This window comes from Heliangelus exortis, chromosome 1 (assembly GCF_036169615.1).
Source record: "Heliangelus exortis chromosome 1, bHelExo1.hap1, whole genome shotgun sequence".
NCBI lineage: Eukaryota > Metazoa > Chordata > Aves > Apodiformes > Trochilidae > Heliangelus > Heliangelus exortis.
This window is the reverse complement of record NC_092422.1, coordinates 91,315,144-91,342,145: the sequence shown is the minus strand read 5'-3', so window position 1 is coordinate 91,342,145 and position 27,002 is coordinate 91,315,144. Positions and strand designations below refer to the sequence as shown.

General features: G+C 42.6%; 2 protein-coding genes across 6 annotated transcripts in view; both read left to right on the top strand.

Moving 5' to 3' along the window:
• The first annotated feature begins 4,766 nt into the window (after positions 1–4,766).
• SLC5A3 (solute carrier family 5 member 3) lies at positions 4,767–26,030 on the top strand. 5 transcript variants are annotated; one of them, XM_071753745.1, is made up of 4 exons: positions 13,729–14,000; positions 14,113–14,177; positions 14,405–14,574; positions 18,082–26,030. In XM_071753745.1, the coding sequence occupies exon 4, from the start codon at positions 18,384–18,386 to the stop codon at positions 20,523–20,525; it is 2,142 nt and encodes a 713-aa protein (XP_071609846.1). In that variant the 5' UTR covers positions 13,729–14,000; positions 14,113–14,177; positions 14,405–14,574; positions 18,082–18,383; the 3' UTR covers positions 20,526–26,030. The 5 variants fall into 5 exon arrangements, with proteins under 5 accessions (XP_071609836.1, XP_071609874.1, XP_071609846.1 ...); XM_071753754.1 differs by having other exon boundaries at positions 14,405–14,642; XM_071753773.1 differs by lacking the exons at positions 13,729–14,000; positions 14,113–14,177; positions 14,405–14,574 and adding exons at positions 4,770–4,906; positions 7,455–7,660.
• Positions 4,772–27,002, top strand: part of MRPS6 (mitochondrial ribosomal protein S6) — a 46,847-nt gene continuing 24,616 nt past the window's right edge. The window contains exon 1 of the mRNA XM_071753786.1: positions 4,772–4,906. Coding sequence (XP_071609887.1) covers positions 4,862–4,906 — 45 coding nt within the window. The 5' untranslated portion in view covers positions 4,772–4,861. The remainder of the gene's footprint in view (positions 4,907–27,002) is intronic.

Below are 27,002 nucleotides of genomic sequence, written 5' to 3'. Positions count from 1 at the left end.
GAAAACCTGTAGACAGCAGCCCCCTCCACTTTGTTGTCCTGACATAGCTCCAGACCAGCTCCACCCTGAAAAATAAACGTGGCAAAGATCTCATGGAAAGAAAAGTATGCAGCTCTATACTTTGCACATGCATATGCAAAGGTAAGGAAGGAAAAAATAACACTCCTCATTATGTAGTATTGATTTTGCAACCAAGTCCTCATTTAAAGCATATTTTATATGTGTAATTATCTAGCTTTTAAAAAGCAAACAGTAAAAAAAAAAACATTAATCAAACCCTCTTCCATCATGCAGCATCTTATTGTTGTAAATGTCATTAGGGCTGAAGCCTTTAGCTTTACTGCAGAGTTCCCTGCCATGCTGAGCTAACAGAGAAACTGATAAGACCAGTGGGTTGTCATCTGTGCATGGACAGGAGGAATATTAGACAAATTTACTTTGTTGGGGGATTCACAGGTATTCGCTGACAAAAGAGGACTGGTGGCAGGGGATAAGTGGGGGTGGGGAATCCAGAGGTCTGTGGTTTTATTAGCTCTGAAATACATGATACTTCCTGTTCTCTTCTAACACAGCCTGTTCAGCTTCCTACTACCCCATCTTTCCCTGACCTAGTCTTCTTCAAGACTGCCCTTTCTTCATCCTAGTTTTTTCCCATCCTTTCTCACTTCTCCCTTTCCCATTACCTTCTCTTTTACATCCTTTCATTGGATCCTAGTCCCGGAGGACCACATCACAATCTCCTTTACATTCCTTCCCACTTGTCCTGTTCTTGTCTCTCTGGCCCACACTTGATCCTGACAGTCCCACTCTTCCTTCATTTTCTCAGCTCTATTTCCTTTCCACCCTCCCTCCAGGGGCAACCCTGCCCACATGTCTGAGAGCCCTATTCCCAGCTCAGATACTTCAGGAATCCCAATGTACAAGCTTATATCAGCCTCCTCCATTAACACCATCCCCTTCACTCCAGCTTTCCCCACTCATCTGATTCCTTGGGACCAGGAAACTTCCTGTACATTTCACTGTTTGGACACAGCTCCACCCATCACCTCTTTGGAGTATTTCTGCACCACAGCCATGTTCCCATGCAGGCTTTGTGCTCCTTAGTTCACCTGCTGTTACCTCAAATGTAGAGTGCTCAACTACACACCTTACTGAGAAGGTGAGTAAATACTAGGGTGAAGATGCACATATCTGTGTCCCTGTCTATAGGTTATAGACAAATACCAGTACAAGCAAACAAAACCACGGCTAGTAGTGTAATTACTCTTTCAGGCAATTCCTGTTCTCTAACACCTCTGGAAACCTGTCCTGACCTGAAGTTTGAGACAGCCATCACTCTAGTCCCAAACCTGTGATAAATTTTTATTTTGGATTGATATTGTGTGATGTATCACAGCTAGAAATTAAAGCTTTTATTAAGAGAAGAGACCTGGCTTTTCTGTGGTGTACAGAGCACCTGTTTTAAAACTAGGTAAACATTATAAGAAAGAGATCAGAGAAGTGCAATACAGTTGTGCTTAGAGAGGCTATTAATGGTAATGTTGAGGTTTTAAAATAGCAGTATTTTGTCTTCCATTTCCCCCCTTAATTCTGCCATGCTGGACTAACTTCTTTGTCAGGAGTCTAGGAGATACTGCATGGCATTTTTTAATTGGCTAGAACATTTCCAACAGCTTTTTCACAGAATAGGTTCTGTATTTACATATGCGTATAGAATGCATGAGGACATATTTTTATCTTGTGCTTTATTAGAAAGAGTGATGTTACTCATTAGAGCTTTCTGTGCTGCTCTCTGGCATAGGGTTGGATGTGAAAGACACAAAGAGGACCCTTTATCTTTGTAGCATGTCCAAACTCCAGTGCGAAAAAGTCATGACTGAAGCCTCTCAGAAGTTTATGCTTGTTACCTAAAAAAATATTAAAAAAAATAAAAATATGTATATTAGGAAAGTTTATACGTCCTTACTGAGTATTTAGTGTGTGACTACTGCATTGTTTTCAGACCTTTCTCTATAACTGTGCATTTTTAAATACCACCTGATAGTTTCCTATGGTCTTTGGATATTTATGATTAGTGCTTTCAAGGAAAAGCAAACTCATGAGATTCAAGGTAGTTCATACCTGGTAGACACACTACATCAGTAGTGGAAAAGTTAGAAAGGGTTAGGGACTCTCACCAAGGTTTTGGATGTCACAGAGTCTTGCAGTGGTCAGTTCATGAGTGAGTGCACATACGTAAGCATGATGCATGAGACCAGGCACCCAAGAACGTGTGGTATTCAGACACAGACAGATATGCTCACTGTATCTGTGTTGTTTATATGCATGAGAGACCCTTACAGATACAGATCTCATTCAGTGAATATACAAAGGAACACTCATCTGGGAGTGTTTATTATATCTCATGCACCAGTGTCTCTGCCTGTGTGAGCAAATCTCAGAGATATAAGTTGACTCGGGCTCAGTCCTACGTTTGCAGGTCTTGAGCTGCAACTTTGAGGTATGGGTATAGGTGAGAGTCACAAAAAAGGTGGTGGTGCGGAGGGTTTGTTGGCAGGGCTTGCATGGGAAATATATTTAAAAGCAAGCATGATGGGTGAATATAAATATATATCCAGCTGAGAATCAAATACTGGCGTTTGAAAGCAGCGCCAGATATTTCAGTATGAAGATTTGAGGATTTGCATGAAATTCTGCATGTGAGAGAGAAAAACTTCAGGTTCAGAGATTGAACGGGTTTTATTTTTTTCTGGCAGAGGTATTTAAGAAGTTAAAGCATTGGTAGAGTGGCAAGACTTAGGGGTTTCATATTGTGGGAAGAGAACAGTGTGGCACATGCATGCCTGTGCCACAACCAGGAGGGAGGAAATAGCTGTGTGTGTACAGCAGGGAAACCTGGGCATTCTCACCCCCCTTGGGGACCATCATTGACAAACTATCTGAATTTCCTCTGCGACTGACTGGGCACCTGCTCAGAACAGGGGAGATGCTCAGAACAGGGAGATGGTCGCCGCAGGCAACACCGTACTAGCAAACAAAAACCAGAAACAAACCAAAAGCAAACCAAAAAACAAAAACCAAAAACAAACGCAAGCCAAGTAACCCAGGGAGGCCTTGTCTGTGGTAAACACCAACAGGCAGTAAATTACACCTGTCAGCTGACTGGCAATTACTGCCTAAGCACTGGGGGGGGGTGGGGGGGAATTTTTGCTACGTGTAAACACTTCCGCATGGGCAATGCATCCTGAAAAGCTGATAACTTGCAGTGGTAAACAAAAGCAAGTAGAACAAAAGCAAGTGACCCTGCTTTTTGGTATGGAAGGGCATGGCTGGGGTTCCCAGGTGAGATGCTGAGACCTCTCTTGACAGGGTGGAGCTGGTATTTCATTGATATTTCATTAACATTTTTTTCATCTTGAGATATGCCTTCTTCCCTGCTTCCCCTCGAGGTACAACCTGGTGGCTCTGCTCTCTCATCCCCTGCTTCCGTCTTTTCAGAAAGTACACAGGGACGAGCAACGAGTCCTTTAAAACCATGGTCAGAAATCTGATGTGAGCTCACTGACTTCTCCTTAAACCCAGCCTCTGCATTGGGCACTCTGGAGTACATGTGAATGTGAGGGAAGGAACACGAAGGGATGTAGTCTCTGCTCTAGATACACTGTTGAAACAAGCCTGTTGGCCCTCCAGTCTCTCCAGGTGCCTCTCTGTGGTGGATACAGGTGGTTGTAAGCTCCTGGCACAGCCACAGCTGGACACCAGCATTGGTAGTGCTGTTGACTGAGGGTATCTGTGTTGCTGACCTTGATGGCTGCGTTCTAGTACAATGCCAAGGGTGTGCACGGAACACTGCCAGCTGAGAAACGTTTGCCCAGAAGCTCCCTTGCTGGGAGCAGCCAAGCGTCAAGGCCAACCATCTCCCCGCCACCCCCTTTTACTTTGACCCACCATCCCTCCTCTGCTTACACCCAGCCCTCCGTGGGTGCGTCCCATCCACCTGCACTTCTCTCTAGTGGGGGACAGCCACCGAGGCTTCTTGAGGTGTTGGAACGTGGAACGTTCTGGAATACCAGGGGGTGCCCCACACGTGCAGCCCTGGCCTCGCCCTGCAGCACCGGGCTGCCCCTGCCTCACCGTGCCGCCCGCTGACGGTACCGGCCCACCCAGGGGACCCAGGGTCACAGAGCCCATCAGGGTGGGTGCCAGCAGCCAGGCGCAAAAGCCCCCCGCGCCTCCGGCACTGTCCTCCCCCCCCCACCATGTGCGGTCTCGGTTGTGTGTGTGTGTGTTTGTGTGCGCGGAGGGGGGAGCGAGGGGGCGGACACAGTGGAAATTTCCACTCCCTGCAGCAGCCACCACCGCGGCGGCGGGAAGGAGGAAGGCGGGCGCAGGCCTCGAACCGCCGCAGGAGGGGAGGGGAGGGAGAAGGGAAGGGGGAGGCGGTGTCCTCGCCGCAGCTCGGCCCTCCCGACTCCATCCCGCTTCCCGGCGGCGGGCATCCCCCTAGAGCCCCCCACCCTTCCCCACCTCTCCCCCGGCCCGGGGCAGCGGGGCAGCCCTCGGGCGGGCAGCAGCGGCCCCCCGGCGGGAGGGCGTGTGCGCGGCGGAGGCGGTGCTTGTGGCGGGCAGGGGGCGGTGTGGCGGAGCCTGCGCAGCTGCCGGCGCCCTTTAAGCCGCGCCGCCCGCTTGAGTGTCGGTGCAGCCTGGGAGCCGAGCGGGTCGGAGCTGTTACCAGTACCGCCGGGGACGCGCCTTCTTCCTCCGGTCACCTCCCTCTCCGGCATCGCCGCTGTCCCTTCCTTCTCATCCCCACACTCTGCCCCGTCGCATCCCTGCTCCTCCCGCCACAGGCAGCTCTAAGATGCCCCGCTATGAACTGGCTTTGATCCTGAAAGCCATGCAGAGGGTGAGTGAGGGAGGGGAGACGGGAGGGAGGGAGCCAACCAGGTGGGACACTCACCCCCTCCACCCCAGCCCCCTGGTACCCATGTTACCCATGCTGCCGCCTCCAGCCGCCGCCGCATGCAGCCCTCCCCCTTCCCCCACCCGCGGCAGCCCCTGTCGGCCCCTTCCCTTGGGGCGAGCCCTGCTTTCCCCTCCGCCCTTTGGAGCGGAGTTGCGCACCGTGCTTCAGACTCTTCAGTGTCTTTCTTTGCTCTCTCTTCCCCTTCCTTTTTCTTTCACTCCCTGTTCCTTCAGAGACTTTGCTTAGTTGCTCCACTACAGCCGCAGCCCCCTTCTTTCCTCCCTCCCCCTCACCTCCCCCTCCATCCCTCTTTTTGGTCCGCAGGTAAGCAGATCCCACTCTTAGCGAAACAGATGCATTTCTCCCCGCCTTAACCCTTCCTCGCACGGTACAAGTGAACTCAGCCCTTTCCTTGCCCCTGTCCGTAGGTCCCAGCACGTGTTCCTTTCCCTCTGCAGCACCAGCACTTTCCACGGCCGTGTGCTTCACACCAACGCCCCCGCTCCCCCCCCACACACTCCAGTCCCCTTCCCGGCACCTGCGATGGCCTCACTGGTACCTTGCTAGGTCCCAGCATCTCGACGCTGTGTCCCCTTCGCTTGTGGGGAGGCCTTGCGGTGAGACTTGGTGGGGGGGGCAGCAAGGACAAGCGCTCCGCCAAGCATCCCCTCCCAGGGTGCCAGCCCCCATGCCTCTCCAGCCCCCCTCTGTACCAGGAAAGTCTCCATTAATTTTTATTCACTTGTGTTTTCGCCCCCCGCCCCTCTGCCGTTGCTAACACCAGTTGAGCTCTACTGATACGGCTTTCCGTATCGCCCACGGGAAGGGTTGCTGCTAGCCGTTGCCGCTGTTTTTTTGGTGGCGTGATGATAAGCCCTGGTGTGAGCAAGTGAGGTTATATGATGCTCTATTTTACAAGAGCTGAAACGGTGCGGGGTGTGTGCGTGTGCCTGTGCATAAAAATGTTACTAATAAAATACAAACATCTCTGCAGATGGGACCCTTTACTTGGAAAATAATAGCTCGTAGTGGCCCTTCCCTGGTACCTTTTGTAGTCTTTGTTTATCTTCTACTTTCCAGCGTAACATGCAGTGCTGGTGGTGGAATGTAAGCTGCACTTTTGTTGGGCTCTTACCCTTCTGATCTGATCCAGTGTGGACATGCTTGCTCTTGCATTTAACCTTCGTTTAAGTGATCATGTATATCTGCGATAAAATAACAGGGAGCTAAATAGCGTTGCTGTGTTTTCTTTTGTAGTTATGGAAGCATGTCTTTGTGTATTACATGCACTACATATACTAGTATATTTCCATTCATTTTACATGTACTATCCACATGTCAGGGTTGCTTTTCTTTTTTTTCAACTTGGTTTACATGCAGAAGCTGTAGTAGACTTCTCAGGTGAGTCCTCTAGTGGAGAAATACAGCAACAGGGAAAAAAAATCTGGTGACATTGCTGCACCACCTCACTGAGCAGCATTCACGCTGACAAAACGTGGTGCTTTTGGACTTCGGTTGTCAACACGAGGTTTTTTTAAAATTTTTTTTTCCACTCCCCTCCCATCGGTGTACAAGCCATAGGTAAGGTTATGACATGCTTTTTATATACATGCTATTAACATCGGAAGTGCGTTCTGCTCTGCAGGCACTCTAAATGCAGAGCAGAACAGAAAGCATAGCAAATCTGACATTATACTGAGACATGAATAAACTGAAAGATGCCATAGAGTCTGGTGGAAAGGATCTTTGATTTCTAGGATCTGAGCACAGAGATGCAGAGATAAGCTTTTAGCTGTAAGATGCTTCTAATGAAAATTGATGCACTCAGAATTTAACATCTGCAACCTTTTCCTGTTTGAAGTTTGACTGGTATATTCTTTTCTGATAGCCATATATCTTCAGGTGTTTTTTGGCTCTTGTGATTATTTTGCAATATTTAAGTTTTGGTTCAGAGGTACTGTTGCTTTTAAACTGCAGAAGTTGTGATTCTAAAATTCAGAGAGACTTGCCTCTAGATGCTGTGTGGTGTTTTTTTCTTTTTATTGCTGTTGACAGTACACCACATCTAGGTGGTTTTTTTGTGTTCTACTATCTTGCTTCTGCTCCTTTTCTTGTTTAATGAGAGCACTGGAAGAAAAAAAATGTGTAGCAGTTCTGTACTATGTGGTGCTGCATAACCCTTACGAAGGGGTTGCTTTAATGATCTCTGTAGCGGTGCATGGTCTTGATTGTAGTTCTGACTTAAATTAGTTAAAAACACGGAGGCCTGAATATGGGGCTAATAAAACAGTCTGAAATCACGGAATGACTACACAGCTCATCCCTGTAGAAGTTGGAGAGATTGTGTACAGTCCTGAATAAATAGCTTTTAGACACCAGTGCTTCCTGATGAGGATATCCTGGGCAGGTGTTCACTGTCCTTCCATGTTACCTCCACCGTGAGGTGGCTGTATCCTCCAGTGCTGACTTGAGCCTGTGGCTTCAGCAGGTGCTGACTCTTCTCTTGGTGTCCGTGGTATCCTTTCCTCAACTGACAGCTTCCCTGCCTTGCAAACAAACAAACAAACAAAGCCACTGCTACCTGGCTTTCTTGGGCTTTTCGGGCTGCTGTCAAGTCCTGTGAGGTCCTTGGCAGCTTGAGCACAGACCTTCTCAGAGCTACACTCTGGTGGACTTTCACAACTCTCATCTGAGGTAAACTTCGTGATTCTGTGGGGTTTCCCCCACCCACAGTTGTTTTTAATAATTACTTCAGCATTGTCATAGGTCGAGTGAGAATAAATCCCTCAAATTAATTTTTGTTGCTTTACACTCTTGCTCCCTAACCTTGCTTGTGTTCAAGTTGGGGATCCCTCCTCCTTCTTTTCTGGCATGTGGCTTCTGCTATGAACCATGGCAGAGGGCAGCTGGCCCTCTAGCTACCCAGCTAGCCTTGACATGATTCCAGGGCGAGCATGACCCCTCCCTTCGGTCCTGCCTGATGCTCCCATGTCCACTTGCTTCTTGGCAGACTTCCTTCGAGCTTCCTCAAGCTTTTCTTTTCTGTCTTAAAAGTGCAGCACCCAAGAAATGTGGGGAGGGAGGGAGGCTAGGGGGAAAAACTTCTAGTTTCAGGCTTTGTCACCAGGTGTCTGCATGTACTTCTCAGAAAATCTCGTGATTATTCTGAAGTCAAAGCTGAGCAGCCATCATCTGTCTTGCTTTGTAGGTAGCACACGATCAGGTAATTGACTGGAGCTTGAAATACTGTATTTATGAATTCCCTGTGGACAGTCTTTGATCAACAGAGTCCCTGGTCAGTGACTCTTAAGAATGCAATAATAAAAAACACCCTCAGAATAAATAAACCCCATCTTTTCTGTAGTATCACTGTATTTGAGGAGTAGCTGCAGCGAGGGACTTGAATCGTGTTAAGCTGTGTGTGAGTATATGCAGATGCTTTGGGAAAAGGGGAGGTATGAGGCCAGTGGAGCGACTGGATCGTAGGGTAGAAATAATGAATTTTGCCCACGTGTGTTGCATTCAGTAGTACGGTGAGCTTGGGGAGTTTGATGTCAGATACCTGTAGCATACAGATGAACACCAACAACACATTGCCTGCCTTCAAGAGCCTGAGTCAAAGGCAGCAGTTCCAGTGAAGACGGAGGTGCAAAACAAAGACGCAGCTTTTGTATGCTAAGCTTGACTTAATACCAAAAGGTGACTTTCTAATTATTTCTGACTTTATCCCAGGAGAGTAATCTTTGGCTTTCAGAAGGGGGATTTTGGCCAAGCAGGACCTTCAGCAGGAAACGGTAGTGACCCACTAGTGAATAAGCAGGAGTTGTTGCTTGGAGAAAGGAGTGCTCTTCAGGAAGGCTTTGTCTTCCTACTCTTCTGGTCCTGCTGGAAATCCCTTGAGAGCTTGGGGAAGGAAGTGGGGGGGGAAAAGGTAAGGAAGAGCTGGAAATGGCTTCCTATTACTCTGATGCTGTTTTGCAGACTGACCACAGGGCGGCAATGTGAGACACCCTTCAAGGAAAATTGGCAGCCTGGGGAACCTAGGACAGAGAGAGAAGGTGGCGGTATTCCCATGCTGTCCTTGCTGCTGCTTGACTCTTGCGAGCTGGGACACCCGTCTTCAACCAAACAACTTTGTAACTGGAACTGAAGTGAATGAACAGTTTGAAAGTACTTTCTATGAGAGTATTTCACTAAAAATGAGGAAGTGTATTAGTGTTCTAATAGCAGGAAACTCTTCTTCCCTACTTCACCTGCAACAGATGACAAGCACACCGCATGTGCCATAATCTAAATAAAACCTAACTACCTTACTTCAGAAAGTCCCTGGACTAGGGGACCTGTCCACCTACCTCTTAATACTACAGTAAATCTGGGCTCTCAGTTTGACTGATATGTTCACACAACTTGCCCTCAGCATCTGTTGCCCTGGGGGTGGGTTGCCCTGTTTAAGAAACTCCCTGCCTGCTCTGGAGATCGTTAAGTATTTTAGGAAAGCTGAAGTAATGGGCAGTAGTTATGCTTGACATCTTGACTATTACACTTAAATGCTGTGTGGGCAGCTGCAGCAATGGGGCTTTTGATATCTTAGTTGCTAGGAAGAAAGGGGAGAGAATGAAGAGGGCAGTAAGCAGGAGATATTTTTCTTTCTGGTTGCACTTACCTGTTTTTAGAGTTGAACACTTTCCCTACCCCTGTCCCCTATATAGCATGTTAAAATTTCATAAAAGTTTTCCAGTGTTTTCTTTGACTTTTTTAGTAGGATGAAACAGGCTCCTCTTCACAGTATTGTGCCTACCAGGGAAGGACCCTTGTGTTGTGGGTTTTGCTGGACAGATAACCAGAGTTGGAACTAAAAGGCAAGATTGGAAAACCACATGGTCTAGCATTGACTCTCCTGTACAACTGCTCGTTTTTTTGTTTTCTCTCTTAAGCATTCCTGTAAGAATAAATAGGATTTTGAAGTGTGTGAAACAGACAGCATTTGAGAATGATAACCTCTTGGCTGATGTTTGCCACTTTTCAGTCTTTAAACTTGAACCTGATTCTCTTCTAAGTTTCTTCCAAATGTGGGATACGTGCCTGGCTTGAGTATGTGGGGAAGTACGGGATTGTTCTCTTCTACAAAATAGTTTTAAGGTTTTTTTATAGCAGGTAGTTGTTAGCTAGGTGAATTTGGCAAAGTTGTCCAAAGCAAGTAAAAGTTGAAAGCTAGAATAGGGGACTTTAGAACCTCTTGTTATATACAGGCTTCTGCAGTGTATCGGGTGACATGCTTGAGTGTGTGTATGTAATGGGATGCCCTGGTTAATTGCAGCTCTTGTTCCCTAAGCTGTAGAGTTGCAAGCCTGAGCAGTGGTGCCCTTGTCTGTGTTGGGGCTGACTTCAGTAGAATTTGTCTAGCCACTCTTCAGTGGGCAGGAATGGTGTTTTAACCTTCAGGTACAACTTCTCTTTGCCCCCATTACCTACTTAGCAATGTACTGTTCTGTCCTGGCTGTTTTATCTCTCCTAATTTGTTCACTGTGTGTATGTGTACTTTTAGATACATCTTGTATCTGAAGAGGCAGGGGCTTGTAAACTTCAGCATGAGAGCAAATTATTTAGCCTATAACTGCTGAAAAAGGAAAGACAACCTGCTGTGATAAAAACATTACCCAATGTTGGTAAAAACTCTCAAAAGTGACTGACTTTTAAAGATGCCCATTATGGCACTTAGAATAAGCTCATTAAATTCATTCAAGTATGAATGTGTGTATATGTTTGCTTTCTTCTACTGCATCATACATACTGTATTTTATAATGATGCGGGTTCTTGCTTTTTTACATACTTTCAGGAGCTGATTTCTCCAGTTCCCTTGTTCCAGAGCCATAACACTGGTAATTTCCACCCTAAAATTACTTCGGTTGTTGATTTTTGTATTGCTTTTTGTTGGACTCCAGCTAGAACAGGCTTCTGATTCTTCGAGCTGCAGATGTCCAAACCTTCTCACCTTCAATTTGTTGCTTATGTGGAAGCAGTTGTTTGATAGAGCTTCATACACCAGCCTCTGTGCAGCTTATCCAAGGGCAGCAGGAACCACTGGGCACCAAGTTGCTCCCTTATAACTGCCTGCCCAGTGTACTGGCAGGAGTGTCTCTGGTGTGCCTTCTGATAAGAAGGTTGAAAGGGGGAGAAAATAAAAGGGAGAACAGAGAGGCAAAATAGAATGAGGAGTTGTGTACAAGTGGAACAGTAAAGACGAGAAGTAGAAGTACTACACTCCTGTACTGTGGGAGTGCAAGTGCACTGGAAATGAGATGCTAAAGAAAATGCATCACCCCTGAGGCAGTGAAGGAGCAGATGGTGTAAAGAAAGGGTCATGATCCCTAGAAACAGAATTGTGAGGAGGTACATCAGAACGATTGTTCTGCTAGTTCTCAAATCTTTTTTTTTTTTTTTTTTTTTTTTTTTTTTTTTTTTTTTTTTTTTTAAAGCTTGGTTTGTCCACTTGCAAGCCAGTCCTTTTGCTTCAGTTATACAAATATCTAAAAAATAGTAAGTGAAAATGAAGGTACATGCAGAACATGGACACAGGAGGGGAATGCATTCGGTGGAGTTGGTGAGTTTGACACCAACATAAAAATAAATCTATATTTGGTAGCTTTTAATGTAGATAACCACAAGAATTAGAATAGCAGTAGTTAGTTGTTCTATAGCCAAGATAAATCTATTGAAATTGTGTTTTGGTGTCTTAAAGTTCCTGAGAAGAATCAGAAATTTTGCAAGAGCCCCCAGCAGGCTGGGAAGCTTGGAGGCCTCAAAGATAAATTCTAGGACTATGTATGTCCCTGAAACTTGTCTTTTGATACATCTTACGATGCTTTGTGTTCTTGGTAAGACTGGGTAGCCATAAATGTGATGGGAACTTGAGGAGGTCCTAACTGAACTTAATGAGTCTGTTTTTATTTATGTTTTAATTCTTTCTAGAAATCCAAGAAAGAATTTCTTTCTGGTATTTTGCCCAGTTGCATGGTGACTGACATTTCCACTACTTCTTTCCATTCCCCAGGTAACTGAAGTCTAAACTCTCCTGGCCAAAATCTTCTTTCAAATAGCCCGAACCAGCACATTTTGCTAGCCAACGAGTATGCTGTTTACTGTTGAATGGTAGTAACTATCACCTGGATCATATCTTTGTACGTTGCAGCAAAAGAAAAGTCATGTTAAGTAGGGGTTGAGATTTTTACAACAATTTCTGTTGGTGTTCTTCCAATAGTGTGATACTGTTTGTTCTCTGTGTTCAGCAAACTTGATTATGTGGCTCAAAATTCTCTGCAGAAATGAAGTACTTCCATTTTTATGCTTATTTTGCCCATTCTCTTGCTTTGAGTGACTCGGTACTTTGTGAAACTAAGGTAAATAGTATTTGCCAGTAGCAGTAGAAATGTTTATGCTTTTGAACTTCAGGTTGCCACAAAAAGGGAATTTTAGTCTTTGGGCTCAGTGTTCCTCTCTGCAGCTTCCAATCTGATATCTTGACACACTTGTCTGGTAGGGAAAATCTTGCCTGATGCTGCACAATGCCAAAATCTTCTAAATTGTTTGGGTTTTTTTTAATTTTCCGTTTCCTAGAGGAGATGCCCTCTTCCACCTCCACTATAAACAGGCTTGCTTTCAGTGTTTGCTCTGTTATGCTCCTTACTTACTGTTGACCATGTACTTTCTTGGTACCTGTTCCAGTTTCTATTCAGAAGGAAGAATGTCACCTGACTGCAGTTTCAAAGAAAAACATGGTTTCCTTGCTGAGGGGTGGAGCTTCTTACAGTGGCAATCCATCTTTGGGCATCTGAGCCTCTGGTAGCTCTCTGCTTGTGTTAATGGCAGAGGCATGAATGATTCTGGTTATTTGCCAGGGAAGAGCAGCCCAGTTCCTTGGCAGTGCTGAGCTGCAGCTGTACTTTCTGCTCTCTTCAGAGTATGCAGATAACATCTGTCACTTGTTTAAGCATAAGCCAATTCTTTGGGCTGACAAAGGGAAAAATGAAATGCCTACCTACGTATTTTATTTAAGCTAACAGTCAGCTTAACTTACACTAATGCACCAGTCTTTTGTACTACCTGAGTAAGATACAATATCTTTGGGTAGGCATGGAGAAAGAATGGTCTGTCTGTCTTTCTGGTATCTCTTTATTTTAAGAAGTAAAAACCCTTTTCTATCTCTTTTCTGTCTCAAGCTTAACCTCCCCCTTCTCCTTCAGGTGTCTGGAGTTTTAAGAAGAACAGGGGAAGCAAATAAATCCAGTATTTCTGATAGAGTGCTAGGGACTGACTGATGTGGAAGGAAACCATACAGATGTGGATGCCACAGGCTTGCTGAGGCACTGCTAGTGGTGGAGATTGCAGAACATAAATAATTTTCCTCTTGCTTAGCAATTCAGTAGTACTGTAGCTTCTGTTGTGTATATGAAATGCTGAAGGAACACTGCAATAAAGATGTATCCTCTTCTGCTCCCCCATACTCTCATTTGTGACGTGTTGGGAGACCAAAGTAGGTGTATGCATTTGGGATGTGAATGAAAGAATGGTTAAAAGCAAAACCAGATTGATCTACTACTCTGTCATAGTGCCATTCAGGTTCAATTGGCCTTACAGAACTCCATTTACTGGTTCTGTAATGGTCTGCAGTAGCATTATGTTTCTGACTGGCAAATGCAGTGTAGTTCTCTGTTTCTTCTGCTGAAATGTATGCTCTGAGGTTTTTTATTTCTCTGTCTCCTTCAGCAGTCTTTTAGAAAATAATCAAGAAGAATGTATTGTGGAGCAAGCTTCTTTTTCTGATGCTGCAGTAAAATGAAGACCAGAACTGAAGCAATTCCTGAAACCCCAGACAAAAAAAGTGCATTATGTGTTCAGTCACTCAAAGGAGCTATGACTTTAGCCTTGCACCTCAAAACAGGACTTTTCTGGTAGTGATGATACAAAGATGCCACTGTGGCACCTGTGTTCTTCAAGGCCAGCAGAGGTGTCAGTGCCATACCACTTTGCAAACAGGTTAGTCAGGTCGGCGCTTGTTCAGGTAACTTGTAAATGTGGTACTCTTCTATTCCAGCCTGTTGAGCTGCTGGGAATGCCAGTGCAGACCTTAACTCAAGTTATTTATTAGATGCTGCAGGTCATCTGCTGCCTCCAAGCTTTCCTGCTTCCTGTGACGTACCCTGTTTGTCTCAGGTAGGATTTCTACTTGGCTTCTCTGCCCCATCTCCTGATTTACGAGGGAAAGTTCAGCAACTGCGGTTCTGGATGCTTGTGGCTCTGTTAAGCAGCTGGCAAGTGTAGCCCTTGCTTTCTCAAGGGCATGTACTGCATAAGTTGATACGTATCAATTGTTCTATAGAGAACATCTGTGCTTTTTTTTTTTTTTTTTTTTTTTTTTTTTTTTTTTTTGTGTGTTCCAGAGTGCTGCAATAAATGAAATGAAGCTTGGTTGGAACTAGATGATCTTTAAGGTCCTTTCTGAGACATTCCGTGATTATTTTTTTTTTTTTTTGAGAGAGGCTACCTCAGACAACCTTGTGTTACTGTGGAGCAGTGGACAGATAGGAGCTCACTTGTGTGTCCATAGCAGGTAGGCTGCAGTGTGAGCAGGTCAGGAAACACACTGGAGTGGTTGAATGTTACACAGGCCTGCTGAAGGTAAAGACTGTTGTTCTTTTTGTTTTGTTTTGTCTGGGTCAGATTGTTAATATTTTGCATTCAGGAGCTGAATCTGGCAATCTGGGTACATTTCTTCCATGCAAGTGATTTGCTCAGTAGGTGAAATGTTACCAGTATGAGATAATGTACTGCTACTTGAGGAAGGTGGAAAAGGAAAACGTTTCTAAGAAAGAACTTCAAAGCTACTTTGAAGTCTGTGAGCAAAGTTAAGTATGTAGTTTATTTGCTAACAGGGGATAGCAGTGGACATTCCTGTGTAACGTGGATGTCTGCATCCTCAAACTAACAGGTAAAGTACTGGCCTTTAGGGCTGGCACTTCAACTCTAAACAAAAAGGAAAATCAACTGAGAAGCTTCCCATCTGCTGAGAAGCAGTATGAGCAGAAAACAAATAGTTGCTTTAGCGCTGGGGTGGTTTGATTCTGGCATATTTAAAGAGCTGTATTATTAGAAAAGTACTGTGGAGAAAGTTTTCCTTTAAAACAATCATCCAAATTTCTCCTAAAAATCCCACCCTAAATCTGCTTCACATTATCCAATATCTGTTCAGGGAATTGCTTGATTTTTTTTTTTTTTTTTTTTTTCCCCTCAAAGGACAGACTGCCTGTTGGAGCAACATATGCATTGTTTCACCAAAGCTGTAGCCCTCTATCTTCAGACAAGAGAGAAGCACATTGTTTTGTGTCTTTGATATGATACAGCCAGAAAACAGCCTTAGGGAAAAAAAAAAACCTCAGTCCTTGGCAGCACTGCTGTCTTTCTGTCTTTTTCTATGTCAGTGCCACAGTGTACGCTGTTCTAATAACTTGAGATAAAACTCGCATGGGGCATCTCAAAAGTCCTTTTTAAGACTTTAGGTCATAATTTACTGAAAGTTCAAAGGAACGAGTTTCATTTTTGTAATGAAAAAAGTTCCAGGGTTATTTTAGAATTAGGTCTAATAAGAAATTGGTACAAGAAGCTACCTTAGTACAGTAATCTGGTGACAGTGCAGCAAATTTGTAGTGTCTGCTGAAAACTTTCAACCTTCCTGCTCAAGTAAGATGCACCCTGCAAAATGAATATGTTGTTAACAAAGGTGATGGTTCAGGTCTCTGTAGACTGATTATTTCAAATGCGTGGTCTGGCTTTACCTGCCAGTAGAAAATGTTTAAGAAACGTCACGTATTCTTTATTTTCATTTGTATGATAGTAGTCTGGCAAGTATCCTCATTGAGAAATGCCAAAATTTATTCAAAGTGGCTGCATCTTAACGTGCTTCGGGGGATCGAATGTGCTTGTAATAATTGTACTATGAGCTGGGTGCCTCTTGTGTCAAACAGACATAGTTTTAACAGGTACTTTGGTGATTTATGCATGTTACTGTAGAGTGTAGCTTTGCAAGGTCATTAATAAACCTAGAAGGAAGATGTTGGGATGTGAACTAAAGATAAAGTCTTAATATTTTTCAGTAACAGAGCAGGACAACAGAAGATGCAAAATACTGCTTATTACTATTTCTTCAGTTTGCTCATTATCTAATTTTTTTTGTATAGTAATTTTTCTTTCTATGTATCAGTAGAATCTCTTCTTCCCCTTAAAATATTTATAGTTTAGGTATAAACGTTATAATGTAGTTGCAATTGAAAATGTAGCTTAACTTATTGAAAGATGCAACAGTATTAAAGTATTACTCAAAAGTGCTTAAAACCAAGAATAGTACATTATACTTGTATCTGATGTTGTCATCTGACCTGAAGTGTTTATAATTTTACGTTGGATTTAACTAATGGACCATTTAACTTCTGCTGCGTTTGCCGTTTGCGGGTGGGAATAAATGTGAATTCTTCTATGGAAGAATTTAAAATACATCTGTGGTTTGAGGCTTATGAGCATGACAAATTTAGCACACTACTGTAACCAGTCCAGTTTGTGCCATGTCTCCATAGTCTCTGATTATTGGCCCTAACTCCAGCAGAATGATTATCTGTGTTCTCATGTGGGTTTGTGCTGATGCTGAGGCACCCCTATTATCTTTTTTTGCTTCCAAAATGCTCTTGGAAAACAACCAGCTTGCACCAATAACAGGATTGTTAATTTCTACTTAAGGCTGAAGTTGTGGTTTGCTGTAAGCTTTTTTTAAAAAAATGCATCTGCCTTAATGAGAAGTGCTCATTCTTACATCAGCACTGTTGCTGCCTTCAGTAATGCATACTGCATACTTCAGTATAGGTTGGTGATGCCTCTCAAGGTATAGGTAGGAGATAGCAATATCCTACCTTCATGGCAGAGGTAGGAGCCCATGTGTAGCTTTTCATTGCCCCTTTCCCAGCTGTCTTGTTGTCTCCCAGCCAGTAGTTTCATGATCCCTTCCTGTCCATTTTTAGTGCTTCAGTCCTGGTTGTCTAAATGAGCACCTGTTTCCTGACATACTTCGGTATAACTGTGTGTGATAGGGGTTTCAGGAATAGAGTGGCAGAGTATGCTTTGCCTCAAAACCTTCTACCTCATGTTAACATGTTTCTCTTCATGCTTGGATGCAAATGGACAGTGCTGGGAGGAGCGCTTTCTGGCATCCTAGTAACGGACTGCTACCAAAATCCAGCTGTTTCTCCCTCCTAAGCCTAGAGTGCTCCCCAGAAAAAATCCTGAAACCACATGTGTGGCTGTGGGTATCAGAAGGCATGTGGCACACTGCAGTAAGATGGAGCTGGGTGTCAGTGTAGTTTTGCTTTTGTCACTTGATTGAATGGGACTTTTTCTTCATTTAGATTACATGGGATGCATATGAAGAGCTTTCAGAGAGAAATGTGATCATCTGTACACCAGATAGGTGCAAACTCATTTCAAACCTGTGGAATAATCTTGATTCTCCAGCCGATCTTAAATTTATATTGTTTTTCAACGGTTTTGTGACTTCACTTTGATTTTAGCTCTAGCAGCCAGCTGGTGTCTCAATTGTATGCATGTGATGTCAGGATCTATCATGATTAGGGTGCAGTGCCAGAGCAACACAGGAAGTGACTAGCCAGGTTAATGCTCCTTAGTGCTTTTTTTTTTTTTTTTTTTTTTTTTTTCTTCCCTAATATTGCTCGAAAAAGGAAGGATTGTTTGGTGTCTTGAGACTTTAAAGAAAAGAAAATGTATTTCTGTTCCTTGCCTTGTCCTGGGTGATTGGGGTCATTTAATACTACAGAATTGCTGCGTCCCTTAAAGTACTTGTAAACATTAAAGTTTACTTGCAAAAGGCTTTACTACTTCGTTCTACAAATATTTAACTATGTGTGTTATGGATTGCATAAATACAAGAGGAAATATAAGGGGCAAAAAAAATCTGTGGTGTTCAGTCATTGTTTTACTAGACTTCAAATTTTTTCTCATTACTTCATGAAATTCTTCTCTAATTCAATCTTTGTCTTTTGTCTTTGCTGCCTTGCAGGGTTGGTACAGTAGGCCTCACTAAACTTAGCTGCAACTAAGAATTTCTCCTACATCAACTGAGTTAAGGCTGATGCTCTTGTGGAATGTGGATTAAAAGTGCGTGCTAAGTTCCAAATTTCCATTTGAGAAGCGGAGAGAGTAAATGTACCACAACCACCAGCATCAGGACAGCAAACCAAGGGACAAAGAATTTGATCCACAGTGTTGATATATGTTAACTGGTTCACGTGTTGCTTAAAAGACTTTTGCTGGGGGGCGAGAAGTGGACGTCAGCTGTGCGAAGTCACTGTGTTTACAAAAATGAGGGCTTCTTTGGAAACAGCAGACATTGCCATTGTGGCACTGTACTTCGTGCTTGTAATGTGCATAGGTTTTTTTGCCATGTGGAAATACAATCGGAGCACCGTAAGTGGCTACTTTTTGGCAGGGCGTTCTATGACCTGGGTAGCTATTGGTGCATCTTTATTTGTGAGCAATATTGGAAGTGAACATTTCATTGGGCTCGCAGGATCTGGAGCGGCGAGTGGATTTGCAGTAGGTGCGTGGGAGTTCAACGCCTTAATGCTTTTGCAGCTTTTAGGATGGGTCTTCGTCCCTGTCTACATCCGGTCGGGAGTATACACCATGCCTGAATACTTGTCCAAACGTTTTGGAGGGCATAGAATTCAAATATATTTTGCAGCATTGTCTCTAATTCTTTATATCTTCACCAAACTCTCAGTTGATTTGTATTCAGGGGCACTTTTTATTCAAGAATCGTTAGGTTGGAACCTCTATTTGTCGGTTATCCTCCTTATTGGAATGACTGCACTGTTGACTGTGACTGGAGGTCTTGTGGCTGTCATCTACACAGACACCCTTCAAGCTCTGCTTATGATTATTGGTGCCCTCACACTTATGATCATAAGTATTATGGAGGTTGGTGGGTTCGAAGAAGTTAAAAGAAGGTACATGTTAGCGACGCCAAATATTACGGCCATCTCGTTAGCCTACAACATTTCCAATACCAGTTCCTGCAACGTCAACCCAAAGCCTGACGCTCTTAAAATGTTGCGTGAGCCAACAGATGAAGATATTCCCTGGCCTGGATTTCTGTTGGGGCAGACCCCAGCTTCTGTTTGGTATTGGTGTGCCGATCAAGTCATAGTTCAGAGAGTTTTAGCTGCAAAAAACATTGCTCATGCCAAAGGATCCACTCTGATGGCAGGCTTCTTAAAGTTGCTGCCGATGTTTATTATAGTCGTCCCAGGGATGATTTCACGAATACTGTTTGCAGATGATATCGCCTGCATTAACCCAGAACACTGTTTTCAAGTCTGCGGGAGCAGAGCTGGGTGCTCTAACATTGCCTACCCACGTTTGGTGATGAAACTTGTGCCGGTCGGTCTGCGGGGACTGATGATGGCGGTGATGATCGCCGCGCTGATGAGTGACTTGGACTCGATATTCAACAGTGCCAGCACCATATTCACGCTTGATGTCTACAAGCTCATTCGGAAGAGCGCCACGTCTAGAGAACTGATGATTGTAGGACGAGTCTTTGTTGCGTTCATGGTAGTTATAAGCATTGCCTGGGTCCCGATAATCGTAGAAATGCAAGGCGGTCAGATGTACCTTTATATTCAAGAGGTAGCGGACTATTTGACCCCGCCGGTGGCTGCTCTGTTTCTTATGGGGATCTTTTGGAAACGTTGCAATGAGCAGGGAGCTTTCTATGGTGGAATGGCCGGGTTTGTTCTTGGAGCAATACGGTTGATACTGGCATTTATCTATCGTGCTCCAGAGTGCGACCAGCCGGATACTAGGCCAAGCTTTATCAAAAACATCCATTACATGTATGTTGCGACGTTTCTGTTCTGGGTCACTGGGATCGTGACATTTGTAGTAAGCCTCCTCACGCCTCCGCCTACGAAGGAGCAGGTTCGGACCACCACTTTCTGGGCTGTGAAAAACAGGAAAGTGAAAGAGAACGCCGCAAAGGGGGAGATATACAAAGTCCAAGAGAAGAGCATCCTCAAGTGCAATGAGAACGCTAACCATATCATTCCAAATGGCAAATCGGAAGAAAATATAAAAAATCTTAAGCCGGAGGATATCAATCTTCTGGTTACTTGCAGAGATGACAGCAACCCGGTGATTTCTGTGAGTCACTCTGAGGTCGAGACACCAGTTGATTGTTATTCAAACGGACAAGCAGCTTTGATGGGGGAGAAAAAGCATGAGGAAGAGACTGATGATAGAGAGAGACATTTGAAATTCATAGATTGGTTCTGTGGCTTTAAAAGTAAAAACATGAACAAGAGAGCTGTTCGGGAGGTCGAGGAAGAGACTGTTTGTTTACAAATGCTGGAAGAGACTCCAAAAGTTAAACTATTACTAAATACTGGACTGGTCTGTGTCTGTTCGCTTGGAATATTCATGTTTGTCTATTTCTCTTTGTGAGTGAATAGTGAACTTTTAAGGGTATGGCTAAACATACAGAAGTTGATACAGGTCTCTGGAGATTGTTTGTTCTGTTTGTTTTGTTTTTCTTTTCTTTCCAAATAACATAACCGCAACCCAGGCATTGTTTACGCTATAATTGTAAGATCAGCTCAACTTTAGCCTATTTTGAGACCATTTGAGACATGTCCTATCTCTGCTGAAGGCAGAACCTGTCGTGTGGTGTCTCTTTCTTTTTTCCCCTTTTGTCTTTCCCTTTTTCCATTTGCAGTACTGTGCTTTTGCTTTTCCGTGTGTATGTGTATAAATATACCAAAGGCAGGCAGGTGGCTGTGTTTGAAGTCAGGCCATTACAGAGCTCAGTCAGCACTAAAGCGAAGAAACCACGTAATCATTTACCGATGTGTAAAACTGAAATGATTAAAGCTGTGTCAAAGATTTTTAAATGTAGGGCTGTGATGCACATTGCTTTGTAGCTGTTCTTTGTAACATAGCTGTATTACCTTGGCCAACTTAGCACTTTCTAATTTTCTCACTGCTTCTAGTTATTTAGGTTTTTTTTTTTTATCTTATGACAACAGGAAGATACTTTGTCTCATTCTGTAGCACTTAAAACATGATAGTTGTTAGTAGCTTTCTGTCTTTTTTTTTTGTTTGTTTTTGTTTGTTTTTGTTCTCTGTAAGAAAATATTTGTCTTGATTTTCTGGCACTGTAAAAGTTCCTGTATTGAAAAGAAAAAAAACCAAAAACCAACACAACAAAAACCAACAAACCAAGCCTGGAGCTGACAAACTTGCATTGGAGGAGAAGGGGGGTGGGGAAGGAAAAAAAAAAAACCAAACCCTCTTTCTTTGGGTTCTTGGAGTATATTGAACTAAAAGAGTATTATATTTAGCCTCCAAACCTTTAGCACATAATTAGGGTTAGCCTCTTAGAGCAAAATCTGTATGTACCACATAGGAAGAAGAGCTGTGTGAGACTGTATTCACTTCGATAAGCACACTGAAAAATAGCTGTTCCTCTGCTGTGTACATCTAGAAGGAGATACTCTGCAGTCCCTGCAGTTGCTGCATACCAAGTCTATAAAGGGATAAGAACAAGAGGGAAGGTGAGGAAGTGGGGGGAAAAATGTGGAAATGGTCCTTATTTTTCAGAGTTCTTTTTCCTCGTGTTTTCTCCCAATTCCTGTTTCACCCTGTCAATTTTTTTTTTTTTTTTTTTTTTTTTTTTTAAGGAATGGCTCCTGAGGGATTCCTTTGTCAGGAGATAAGGAGCATGTGCCATCTTAATCTATGTCAGCAATTGAGGTCTGCCCTTAAGATTCTTGAAAAAAAGTGAAACTTTTCCCAGGTGATCACAGATGTTCAGTAAATCTCAAGATGCTCAGGTTCTTTTCTCCCAGAGGATGGGTGCCTAAGGAAGGGGTGAACAGCTCCCAGGTATGGAGGACCTGTGTGTACAGCAGCAGAGTAGCAGGATGTAGAGCTTGGGGCACTTTCCCCTTGGTAAAGCAGGAGACTGTGCTGCTGCCTGGGGATGTTTCATCCTTACCCTAAACCAAGTCAGGTCCAGTTTTTGGGCACAGAGGCCAGGTGACTCTGTGTGTGGCTGTACTTGTAGTATTAAACTCACCCTCCAGGGCAAGAGTGTTCATATCCAGGCTTCCCATGAAAATGATTCCTCCAGTTGTTGCTCCTCAGCTTGTCTTGGGGCTTGTTTGGGACAGGACAAACCAGCTAGGCCAAAAACAGTCTGAGGGACCATGCTGGCAGTCCAGCAGCACTGATTCAAGGGTCCAGTGATGTTTCCTTGGCATACAAACAAGAACCAGTCCAAGTGGATGAAACAGTTCTGCAGAGATGAAATTTGGGTTAATCTTGCCTTTGACTGCTAGAGAAAGTTTGCTTTCCAGTACAATGGTGCTGTAAGCTGCAGGCTGTCCAAATAGCTTTTAGTAATATGATGTATTATACTTGTCTTTTGGGTACAATGATTAAGGTGTTTCTTTTTTTTAATCTTTTTAGGTTTGGTGTTGTTTTTATATTGAATAAATTGATTGAATCCCATTCATTCCAAGACTTTAACCAGAGGGTGAGATACCCCACCTTTTTCCACTTTGTTTAGTTGTTGCTGCTGGAATGTAGACTACTCTTAACTGGAAATACAGTAAAAAGTGTAGAAATGGTATTGCAATACATAAGAGAGGGGAGTTACTATCCTGGAGTCTTGATGTTAATGCCAGTGTGACAGACACATTTTCTTAGAATTTGTGTGTCTGGTTTTATTGAGAAAAATAATTTAAATCCTTTTTTTACCTTAATGGTAAAACTGCAGTATGTGAAATATCAGCAGACTGAGTTGGGAAGGACAGTACTGTAAGAACTATGTGAAATGTAGTTAATTGATTCTATGCAGGCTAAAGTAATCTAGTAATTTGATTTTAGTGGGATGAAATATAACAATTTACAGGGGTAGAGATAAATCCTAGTCCAACAATACCTTCTTGAAAAGGCTGAGGTCTGGCTAATATGCCTAATTTGGCACAGAGAAAAAAATCAATGTAACAGGCACTGTCCCTTAGTAACTTGATATGTTTTTCTATCAGCAGCTGGTACTTGGGTTTTCCAGACCAGTCCTCTCTTTGCTCTCAATAGTGACAACTGCTCTTCAGCGTGGAGAAGAGGAGGATGAGGGGTGACCTCATTAATGTTTATGAATACATAAGGGAGAGAGCCAGGAGGATGGTGCCAGGCTCTTCTCAGTTGTGCCCAATGACAGGACAAAGGCAACAGATAGAAGCTTGAGCATAGGAGGTTCCATATAAACATGAGGAGTAATTTTTTCACTGTGAGGGTGACAGAGCACTGGCACAGGCTGGCCGGGGAGGCTGTGGAGTCTTCTCCCTGGAGTAATTCTAAGCCCAGCTGGACACATTTCTGTGTGACCTCCTGTAGGTGACCCTGCTCTGGCAGGGGGGTTGGATTCCATGATCTTTTGAGGTCCCTTCCAACCCCTAACTTGCTGTAATTCTGTGAAATGTGTTACCATCTAACCTGTGAAGCCAGGTTAGCTCAGGGACCTTATTGCTTGGCTGCCACTGCTTCATCAGTGCTTGCTTTTTTCCCGGGGTGCCTTACGTGGTTATGAAGCTGAAGGCATGGCTTTTATTACCACCTGAAGAGTGGGTTGCTTATAATGGCTTTTTCCAGGTTGTTTTTCCTCCTCTCTTCTCCCCCAGCTCAACTGCTATTTAAAGATAATGCTGTTTGAAGAGTTAAAACACAGGATGCCCATGTCCTGTTTAGTATAACTGCAGTCAGAACCATGGTGGAATTACCCTTCAGCTGGGGTAGAGAGTCACAGTCCTTTGCAAATATAGAGTGGAGCCTTTGACTTAATCCAAAATAATTTTTGCTAAAATAATAAGTTCCTGTGTTAATCACAGTGGTTACGGGCAGTCAGTCAGCATCTTAGTAAAGTAATTCTTCGAATCCCTCCATTTTTAGACCTGTTATTGTAAAGAAGCTTTTAAACAAATTATTTCTCCAGTGCTTTTTTTTTCCCTCACTTGTTTAAAAATGTGTTTCTATGATACTCTCTGCCTAATGCTGGCCTCTTCAGTTGCATTCTGTTTTCATGTCCTAGAGGTCATAGAACTTGCTGATACTCTTTGCTGCAAATAACCACTTAATGAATGGCCTTTATTAAAAGGGAAAAAAAAAAAAAAAGGCTTCAAGCAAACTGTCTGTTGGTGAGCAAGTACCTTGCCAGTGTTACGGACCTTAGTATAAGAAGCTTCTTGAAGATTTTTTTTTTTATAGCGTAAACATGCCTTTGCTAATCTTCTGATCATGATCTACTTGGGAGTGGTGTTAACCCAGGTTAATATGTTTTGGTTTAAACACTGACTTTTTGGTCCAATAAAACTACAAAGTGTCTGCCATAATGAACTGTTAGTTCCATAAAGTGTAATGCCTGTCCTCTTCTTGGTGGAACTGGCTAGTTGTGCAGGGGTAAATCCAGGAGGACATGTGCTTCTGTCTTGCAGAGACTGGTTTATTTATTGCCTTGAGCTTAGAATGACAGTCTTGAAAAACCTATTTTGGAACGACACCTTTTTTCTTATTTCCCTTAAGTTATTTTTTTGTTAAGGTATTTGAATTTTCTCCCAGAAAAATTGTTAGATGCCTTTTATTTTTTAAAAAGTAATAATAAGTACTTCTTGAGAGCTTGATAGTACATTCTGGGAGACTGCTCTTATTTAAATTTTTAAAATGAACTATTTGATGCTGTTTTCTGCCAAAGGTTAGGGTTTTTTCTTGTTTTTGTCATCTTTCCTTTTATCTTTTAATAATAACCTGAAAGGAAACGGTGAGAGATTGTATACATTTAAAATGGCCTTCAGTATACCACTTGTGTATTTTCTACTTCACTTCTGTGTTCCCCTTTTCACCCTAATCTCAGAAGGGCCAGCATGAGACTTCTGAAGCAAGTTATGAGAGTACTGTAACTGAACAGGGAAAAGGATTTCCCTAAAGGTTATGGTGGAGTGGGCAGAGCCATTGAAGGACCTCTGCGTGAACACTTAAAGCAGAAGATGCTTAAATCTTTAAAACATACAGCTTTATTTTTTTTATATATATATTTTTTTAAATCCTAAGATAAAGGAGGTGTTGGGAGATGCTCCCTTTCAGGGAACAGGATACATGGAAGAAGTTGGAGTTGCTAAGCTCTAGCTTTCTTGAGGAAATCTTTGGATTTAGCATGTATAGCGAAGCAAAAATACTCATCTGTTAATTTGGTATTCTGTATGTTCTGTGCCCTTAAATGTAATTGTTTTGAAAATAAAACTAACCTTGTTATGTGATGTTAAAAAGCAGACTTGTGTGCAATGTTTTAAATTTTTTTAAGAAAATGTTTGTATATAATTAAATGGTTTATTGTGCTTTAATTGGCCTAAGGTAAAGAGTAGTCCTAGAATGTCAACATATATAAGTAGGATTTTTGATTTCACTGTGAGATCTCTGAACTCTCTTGTTTTGAAAAGTGGTTTGTTTTGTTTACAAAACACTTTCTATTATTTCTTTTACGGTGTTGGTTTAAAGGCATTTGCTTCACTTCTGTTCTAATATTGAATTCATGGTATAGTGACATCTGGTGACACTTAGCATTATCAGTTTCACTGTGTAAAGTCAGACACTTTGAGCAAAAATGGTAATGATATGACAATTCTCTGTGTCTATGAATACACGTTTTTAAATGAGGTGGTTATAAAAATAGTTGCTGTGCAAAATGTTAGTAGTCTTCTTCAAGAAGAAAGCAAATTTTCTAATATCACTAGAGCAGTCTCTTCATTCATCTTATTTTTAAAGCACAGTGTCAAAGTGATGCTGCTTTACCTTGTATCTCTGATATAATGTTTTTTTAGGTATCTGTGAAGTATTTTTGGGTTTTGTTGCTATTGTATTTTTCTGCAGATTTTATATAAAATACTAGTTAACGAACTGCCTTTTGTTTTTTTTAACTATATAACTAAAACACATTTCAGACCAAAACGAAATTATATCATATAGCATTTGAAACCTGCCTTTTTCCTTGTCCCTTGTTTGGGTTTCTTTTGTTTGTTTTTTGTTTGTTTTTTGGTTTTTTTTTTTGTTTGTTTTTTAATAAGCCAAATGGGCATGTAGATAAGATCATTATAATGGATCCAGATCTCTTTTGGTAAAGTGTTATTTAAAGGTCTGTTAAGATCTTATAAGACAATATACTGAAAAAAATTTATTGTAGTAGGAATATAGATTTAGAAGTGTTAATGAGATTAATACAGCTTAATTATATTGTAAGTTGCTACTGTCCATAATGACAAGCTTTTTGTCATAGAAACGATGTATGATAAATTAATTTTGGTCTAGTGTATAGAATGATCATATTGCTATAAATCTTTGAAGTAAATCTGATGCAAAATTTTCATAGTTAGCATTGCTGGCCCTGTGTATACTGTTCTCTGTATACTGTATGCATATTATTTCGCCTACTGCATTAGTCTTCAAACTAAAACTCTTATTAGAGAGTATTTGGATACTTCAGACTGTGTTTCTTGCAGTTTACATTCCTTTATCATGGCATTTTGTCCTGTCTAAAAGTATTGTATGGAAATGTTTAAAACTTCTGTACAAAGTTTCAATAAAAATAGAGAAAAAAAAAAAAAGCAACAAAATAAGAAAACAGATATTTGTGAAGCTATTTTGGAGAACCTTTCCATAATTGTCATAAGTATTCTTACTTGTAGGAAGCCTTGCGTCCCTATATATACTCTCTGGTTTTCCCCATTGCTAAAAGGGAGACCTCTTGAAGCAGGGTGTGGGCTTTCAGTTAGAGAAGTAAAAAAGACCCAAACTAGATTCTTCAAAACTGCAAGACCTTAAGGAGCCAAAATACCGGTGCGGAGTTTGGCTGCAAGAACTTCAAAGTAATTC

What these genes read in the sequence shown, in the direction of transcription:
- SLC5A3 (XM_071753735.1), top strand. Translation starts at nt 18,384, where the DNA reads ATGAGGGCTTCTTTGGAAACAGCAGACATTGCCATTGTGGCACTGTAC.